An 8,324-nucleotide genomic window follows, 5' to 3' on the forward strand; every position below is an offset into this window, starting at 1 on the left:
ACTAATACACAGTTTTCTTAGCCCAGAGAAGTCAGGCACATACCATCCTGTCCCAGTCCAGCAGGGCAAACAAACAAATTAATGCTAGTATCAAGCTATTTTGCTCCGTATAAGACAAAATCTCTTAACTGTTCAAGGCCTGTCTGACCTGGCAATTTTATATTTTTCCTTCTGGAAATTCTCGGGTCATTTCTCTCCTCTGATTTTTCTTAAGACTGATACAGTCTGGACATCTCATCTTTTTGTCAGCATGACTAAAGCCCAGCTGGACTACAGTGGCCAGAGCACTTGGTCAGCTTGGGTGAACTGCTAGCTCCAGCGCCATAAGTGATTTTCAATACTTGATACGGTTTAGGTCAGTAAGGCCTGCTAAAGTAGATTACAGCTGTGTATAATACAAGTCAGGGGAGGCTCCAGGTCAGCAATCTCCCTGCAAAAACCAACTTCAAAGACCAGAAGTCCTCCTGCCCCAAGTCACAGCCGATACCCACGGTCCCGTCCATGAACTGATACCTCAGAAAGCCGATTTGCTGAAGCTTTGCACCCTCGGAGGGGAATTCTGCGAGGAGGCCAGTTTTGTTTGAACCCTCTGGGATTTCCTGGGACTTTTGCGTGCAGCCAGCTGGCAACTCTCCTGAGGCACCACACTCTCACTAACGAGAGAACAAGACAACGAGATCCTCCCCCCCCATCCGGGGACCGTTTCTGGTCAACACTCCCTGACACGGCTAAGAGACAATGAGGCCCTTCAGGGCTAAACCCCGAGAGCCGCTACCATCTCCTGTGCCAAGGACATCGCTAATTCCTGGTGGTGGCTTGATTCCATAAGCGGCTCAGCGAGGTGACTTTCCAGGTCACCAGCTAATTGCAGGTAAAGTGCCAGTGACTGTCTCTAGCAGGAGGGAAAGTTGGGAGCGCTGGGAGAAGAAAGGGCATGAAACGTGTTTGCTCGGCTCCCTGGAGCTGAGCCGGCTCCCCTCGGGCAGCTGAAGGGAGGTGAGAAAGGGCTGGGTGGCTTGCAAGGATCTATGGCTGGGTCCTGCTGTCTCTGCGGCCAGAAATCCTGGCCACTGAGCCAGACGGGGGGGGGGGACACACTCAGCCTGGTCTGGAGGTGGCCATTTTAAACCTCCCCTTCACCCCAGAACCTCTGGCTGTCTGTGTGCTGGAGAGGAGGAGGAGGTGGTAGCCAGGGGACTGCTTATTCCCCACACATCTTCTCCTTTGAGTCTTTGCACGTTGCTGGTGGCTTCAAGAGCCCAGGAAATGGCTAAACCAACTCCTCCACCGCCCTTCCCATGACAGGCCCCTTGGCATTTCCCCGGCGAGGGGCAAACCAAGCCCTCCGAAACGTGATGACAGAGAAACTGGTTAAAAAAAATCCCCCCCCCGTTTTCCAGCGCCTGGCATTCCTGAGAGGAAACCACCCTAGGCTCCCCCCTGCTCGCCGGAGTCGGGAGCAGTGAGTAATGCTCACAGGCTTCCCTGCCCGGCACCACATTCTTTTCTCCAGCATGTAATGGCCCAGAGGAGGAATAAACCGAGCCTTGCTGGAGCAGCCTGCAGAGTGGCCATGCACGCCATGGCCTCGCACCGGAGAGGCATTGGGAAGGGTTGTGAAAGGCTCAGCCTCATTTTATCAGGTGGCTGTTTGCCTGGATTGGCAAGCGAAATAGGAAGAAAGGAGAAAAATCACCCTGCGAAGTGTTAACTAAGACAAAACCTCATCTGATGTGCTCTGGAGCATGAAAATGAGCCGGGGTCCCCTGCACCCGGTGGCTCTGCACCAGCCCATCGCTCACCCTCTCCCTCTGCCCACCTGCGTTCTCTCATTTTGCTGCTCTGTGGTTTCTCCCTCACTGCCACCATCTTCTCTTCTGGGTTTTTTTGTGTCTCAAGACATTTTTCCAGAGCAATCAGGGACCATTTTGGGGAGGGCTGAAGAAAGGCACCCCATTTCCCTATTGCCATCATCTCTTCTTGCCTCCTGGCCCTTTTCCTGCCCTGCTCCCACCAGCTCCCTCCCCAGGAGCTGCCGTTGCCTCCTCCTCACCCCATTTCCCCAAGACCTCAGGTTATAAGCCCAGTTTGGGCCTCGCTCCAACCTGTTTCACCTCCGCTGTTGCAAACTGGTGCTTCCAGTAACTCGTCCGCCCAGCCCAGTGTCTGCACCTACAGCCCTGCCAGGCTCCCACTGCAGCCGGGAGGGACGCTGGGGAGATGAAGGGCAGAAACCGGCAGGTCCACCCTGAATACAGGAGGATGCCAGAGCAGGATCAGGCCAGGAGGAGGATTAAAGAGCCAATGGAGCCTGTTCCCTGCCTTTCATCTGGTGGGAGCATGACACAATCACAGCCATTAGCTCTTCAAAGACAGGCAGGTTGGAGGAGCCTTGGGAAGCCAGCACGCCTGTGAGCAAAGCTCCAAGGTCTGAGTTGGCAACACGAATTGTCACCTGGCATTGCTCTGCCTGGTCCCCTCCATCTCCTCCCTTCCGCAGCAGTGGCTCCAGGCTTTCCTGTGCCCAATGGGGACTCATGTCCCAGCATGGCTCTGTGAAGGTCCCTATTCTGGCTGCTCCTGGAGAATTTGATCCATCAAGCAAGGCTGAAGCATCAGTTCAGAAGCCCAGAGGATGGGGACAGACCCGAGAAGCTCCAAAATCCTCCTTCCTGGCAGAGGCTCAGGTAGAGGCAGGTATCTGCAGGGCCCACAGCAAGTTCTGGAGCTGTGGGTGTCCCTCACCCTGCAAAGAGCTTCCTCCCTCCCCACACCCTTTTCCCAGCCCCACCCCTGCCCAACAGCCCAGTGGCCCTGCTCTCTGAAGTCACTTTTTTCCACTTCAGAGAAGACTTTCTCTTCCTTTCACCTGAAAGCCACTCCACCCAGCAAGCAGCCTGCCAGAAAGCATTAAGTCTTCCAGCCTGAACTCGGGGGCAAACCAGCAGGATAGACAAGCTCAGGCAGAAGAGGGGACACTGCCCCATGGGCCATGGAGGAGGGCTGCAGATTAGCCCAAAGAGCCTTGGCTAGGAGAAGCCACCCACTTTAGCATGATATTTACAGCACCACCACCCCAGCTCGATTTCACAAGGCCAAAGCCAGTCATACCACACTGCTGAGCAGACACACGCAAGGCAGCACTTCAGAAGGTGTAGTTGGATCCCCATCAAGCCCAGCTCTTCCGGCAGCTCCCAACTGTGCACTGGGCCAGTATCTGGAGAGCTCCAAGCCTTGGAGACCTGCAGCTTTGGCAGGCTCAGCTCTTCCCCACCGTATCACCATGAGCCATCTGGCTCACACACTGGAGAGCCCACAGCACCAGCCCCGCTCAGATAGCTGAGCTGTGGGGCCTGGCAAGGCTAGATCCCAGCGTGTAAGTTAACTGTCGAAAAGCAGTACAGAAGGAAGAAAATGAACAACCAACACCAGTCAAGCCTCTATGGTGTGCACTTTTATTTGAACTGGTCTTAAGTCAGTGTACAGGTAGCCCCTCCCTCCCCCACATACTGGCACCGCTTCTCCTAGACCCTGCGGGGGACTTGTAAAGCCTTCATTCACATCTATCACTGGGGAACACAGCCCGCTTGCTTGACAAATCGAAGAGAAAAAAAAGGATCAAGTGTGTTTTGTTTTGTTTTTTTTTTTTTTTTAAGGCGGAAAGATACAAAAAGACACTTGTTGGGTTACATAATTTACAGACAAGCAATTATCACCTAACACCAGAAACTGGCATCGGCTCCCTCCGAGCTGGGCTGCTGCCTTCACAGAGGCGAGTAACTTCCTGTAACAATGCATTATAACAATATTTGGAATGACTATTAAAAAAAGAAACAAATGTACAATCAAAGTCCTCAGATGCATTGTAGAACTTTGGGGGCGTTCGCTCCAACATGTTTCGTTTTAAGACTGCTGCTGACACCTTCACCGTTCCAGTTTTTTAATCCTGAGTCAAGCGCCAAAAAAAAAACAAATAAAGCCATGCCAATCTCGTCTTGTTTTATGCGCATTTATGGGTTTCATTTCATCACAAGGGTGTGGGTGTTGGTAACAGTCCGGTTTAGAAGCATTTGCGGTGGACAATGGAGGGTCCGGATTCATCGTACTCCTGCTTGCTGATCCACATCTGCTGGAAGGTGGACAGGGAGGCCAGGATGGAGCCTCCGATCCAGACAGAGTACTTGCGCTCAGGGGGGGCAATGATCTGCAGGGAAGAGGAGGAATCAGTCAGGTGCACAGTGTCACACTCCACTCGCTGCCCACGCATGGCCCTGCAGGCCAGAGCTGCCCAATTCCTTTATCTGGCCTTGGCTGAGATACCATGAAGTTCAAAAACAGGCTCAAGACACAACTTCACACACCCGCCTCCCTCTCTTTGCAACCAGTATATTTACACTAATCCCATTACCCCTGTGGTCAGGTGGATGCCATCTGCTCCACAGCAAGGCCATTAAGGCTGCATCAGACACAGCAATATGGTTTCTATGTTCTCCAGTAGGAGCTTGGCTTACCCTCCTCCACCCAATCTGCGTTTCAGCATTAACAGGGGCACGGAGAACCTCCCTGGACTCCATCCTACCTTGATTTTCATTGTGCTGGGTGCCAGGGCTGTGATCTCCTTCTGCATCCTGTCAGCAATGCCAGGGTACATTGTGGTACCACCAGACAGCACTGTGTTGGCATACAGGTCCTTACGGATATCCACATCGCACTTCATGATGGAGTTAAAGGTAGTTTCATGGATACCACAGGACTCCATACCTGTGAGGAAGAAGCAGTTTGAAGTCAGCAAGCGCTCAGACACAGCCAAGGAAGCCTGAGGAGCTACTACGGGCAACCAAGACACCAGCAGTCCCTTCAGTAGGAAGGCACTACAAAGCCAGGGCTTGGGCTGGCTCAACTTCTACTGTCCCAAGTCCCAGATACATACAGCTCTTGGCTGTGAGGAATGTGAGGCTAACCAGTAGCACAGGACAGACCTTGCTAGGGACCAGCAATAGTATGGTCTTTAGGTCACTCTTAACAGAAAGGAAGATTAAGGGGGGCACAGGGTCTCCTGGAAGAGTTGGACTTACCCAAGAAAGATGGCTGGAAGAGGGCCTCAGGGCACCTGAACCTCTCATTGCCAATGGTGATGACCTGGCCATCAGGGAGTTCGTAGCTCTTCTCCAGAGAAGAGCTAGAGGCAGCTGTGGCCATCTCCTGCTCAAAATCCAGGGCGACATAGCACAGCTTCTCCTTGATGTCACGCACAATTTCTCTCTCAGCTGTGGTGGTGAAGCTGTAGCCTCTCTCTGTCAGGATCTTCATGAGGTAGTCCGTCAGGTCACGGCCAGCCAGATCCAGACGGAGGATGGCATGGGGAAGGGCATAACCTTCGTAGATGGGCACAGTGTGGGTAACACCATCACCAGAGTCCATCACAATACCAGTGGTACGACCAGAGGCATACAGGGACAACACAGCCTGGATGGCTACATACATGGCTGGGGTGTTGAAGGTCTCAAACATGATCTAAGGAGAGAAAAAGAAGGGGTTGAGTCAACAGCAGAAACCAGGGTTCTCACTACAGGTCTACACCAAGTCCATGCAAGTGGTTTTACTTTTGTCCCTAGATAAGAGAACTTCGCTCCCCCTCAAAGTCCATGCTTATCTCGCCTGGTCTCCACCCACACCTGCCAGGTCAGAGCCTGAGCAGGAACACCATCACCACCACAGACCCATCCACATGTCACAGCAAGGAATAAAACAGATGCCAAGTAAACTAGAGGAGAGTCACTCAAGGCTGGTAAATGGATTAGTGTGGCTAGTCAGAGACGGCAGTTAGACAAGTTGCTAGTTCAGTCTCAGAGAAAGCCAGCTTAGAAGAGCAAACAAAACCTGTCAAGGTCCAGCAAAGAGGAGACTCAGGTCAGGAAAGGAAAACCCTGTAAAGATGGCAAAAAGGGAGAACAGTGGTGAAGGAGGAGAGAGGACAACATGGAAGAGGAGAGCTGGCCTGCAGCAATATCTGCTGTAGCTCCAAGCTCCAGAGTTTTTACACACCTGTGTCATCTTCTCTCTGTTGGCTTTGGGGTTCAGGGGAGCCTCTGTGAGCAGCACAGGGTGCTCCTCAGGGGCTACTCTCAGCTCGTTGTAGAAAGTGTGGTGCCAGATCTTCTCCATGTCATCCCAGTTGGTGACAATGCCGTGTTCAATGGGATACTTCAGGGTGAGGATACCTCTTTTGCTCTGGGCTTCATCACCAACATAGCTGTCTTTCTGGCCCATACCAACCATCACACCCTGCACAACAAAGAACAAGCAGTGAGTGCAGCTGAAGGGCAAGCCCCACTGGATGGGACAACCTGCTCTTCCCCCAAAACGGGTCTCCGATTACTGCCCCCTCTCCGTGAAAAAAGGCATTTGGCCAACTGCTCCAGTACAGAAGCTCTGCAGGACACCATATCCCCCACCAGTCGTGCTGCAGCGCAGAAGCCTCTCGGGTTATCACATCAAACAAAAGGGCTTCTCGAAGCTCAACGCTTCTCGAGGAACCGCTTCCACCCAGAACTCCCCCCCCACACCTTTTGCCCAGTAACATCCCACCCCCACCCTGCGGCCACCTACCTGATGTCTGGGGCGCCCCACGATGGATGGGAAGACGGCACGGGGGGCATCGTCCCCGGCGAAACCGGCCTTGCACATACCGGAACCATTGTCAACGACGAGCGCGGCGATATCGTCATCCATGGCTGGCTGCGGAAGGAGGAGGGAGGAAGAGGGGACACAGGGACATGAGCATCACCACCACCGGGTCACGCACCGGGTCCCCGCCGCGGCGGGCGGGAAGGGGAAGGGCAAGCGATGGCCCCTTCCCCACCCATTTCCTTCCCGCCACCCGCCAGAGGGGGCGGCGCCTTCCCCGTTCACCGATTCGGGACAAAGGAAGTCCCCGCCGCCCTCTCCGCGATATTACCATAAAAGGCAATGGATAGAGCGCGCGCGCCGCTTTCGGGGGAGGAACGGGGAACGGGGTGGGAGGGGGGGGGGGAGGAGGAGGGAACGGGACGCGGCAGCCACGCCCCAGCGCCCCCCCTCGGGCTCCGGGTCACCCACGGTGCTCGCCCCGCTGCGGAGCGGCTCGGGCAGCCCCCGAAAAACCCCTCCCGCCGCCCCCACGGGCCACTGCGAGGAGCCGCGAGCGGTAGCCACCTCGCCCCTCCCGCTAGCCACGGCTCAGTCCCATCCAACAGCGGGCGGCACGGGCGGGATTAACGCCGAGGATTTTATGCCATTAATTGCCTCAGCTCCGGCGCCGCCGACAGCGCCGGTTTAATCCGCTGACCGCGGTGGAGGCGGGGGGGGGTAAAAGGGGGGGGGGGGGGGGGGGGGGGCGGCGGCAGCTGCCGGCACATGTGCCAGCCGGTGGCCGGAGAGGGCAAGCTGCCTGCAACAAGGGCACCGCCACTGCCCGGGTGCGCCGCGGGGGGGGTGGGGGGTGTGTGTGTGTCTCCCCTTCTCCCCCCACCCACCCCTCGGCAGCTTTTGTTCCGACGCACCCCTCTCGGGAGGGGGTGCCGCCCCCTTTCCCCTGCCAGGAAAACCCACCGAGGCTGGTCGCCATCTGCCCGGGCGGGGGGGGGGACGGGACGGGGACGACCGCGCCCCTCCCCAGCTGGGGACAACGCCCCCAGGCCCAGCCGCAGACACCCCCCCCCCCCCCCCAAACTCCCCTACATCGGCGGGGTGGAAACGGGGGGCATCGCGGAGCAAACAAAGCCTGGCTCCTCATATCCCCCCCCCCCCCCACTCGCACCCCGGGACACAAAAGCCGAGCCGCCCGCTCCCCCCGGCCCCAATCCTCTTAGGAGGCGGATTAGCCCCACGGGCGGCATCAGGGCGACACCCCCCCCCCCGGCAAACATCACCTCCCGAACCCCTATTAAACCGCCATATCCTTCTACACCCTATATAATATGGCAACGCACAGCCCCCCCCCCCCCCAGCAAACAAAGGGCGCCCCGCAGGGCGCCCACGCCACCTCCTCATAACCTTAATTAACTGAATATTAATAACAGCAACCACTTAATGGCGGAGAGGATAACCCCCCCTCCCCTCCCCTGGTGCCGGTCGCCGCTCACCTTCGGGGAGTTGCGCGGTCGGAGCGAGGCGGCGGTGGCGGGAGCGGAGCGCGCGCGGGCGCGTGAAAGGAGGCAGGCAGAGCTCGCGGCGGCTGCCGCCCGCCGCCCGCCCCGTCTTTATATGAGGCCGCCGCCGCCGCCGTCTCGCCATAAAAGGAAACTTTCGGAGCGCGCCCTTCTGATTGGTCCCCGCCGCGCCTC

General features: G+C 56.4%; 1 protein-coding gene across 1 annotated transcript; it reads right to left on the reverse strand.

Moving 5' to 3' along the window:
- Positions 1–3,427: 3,427 nt before the first annotated feature.
- Positions 3,428–8,274, reverse strand: ACTB (actin beta). Its single transcript, XM_074158591.1, has 6 exons — positions 8,124–8,274; positions 6,610–6,738; positions 6,046–6,285; positions 5,076–5,514; positions 4,580–4,761; positions 3,428–4,204 (listed from the first exon to the last, which is right to left on the reverse strand). The coding sequence occupies exons 2-6, from the start codon at positions 6,730–6,732 to the stop codon at positions 4,061–4,063; spliced, it is 1,128 nt and encodes a 375-aa protein (XP_074014692.1). The 5' UTR covers positions 6,733–6,738; positions 8,124–8,274; the 3' UTR covers positions 3,428–4,060.
- Positions 8,275–8,324: the final 50 nt, after the last annotated feature.

Source organism: Numenius arquata, chromosome 14 (assembly GCF_964106895.1).
Source record: "Numenius arquata chromosome 14, bNumArq3.hap1.1, whole genome shotgun sequence".
NCBI lineage: Eukaryota > Metazoa > Chordata > Aves > Charadriiformes > Scolopacidae > Numenius > Numenius arquata.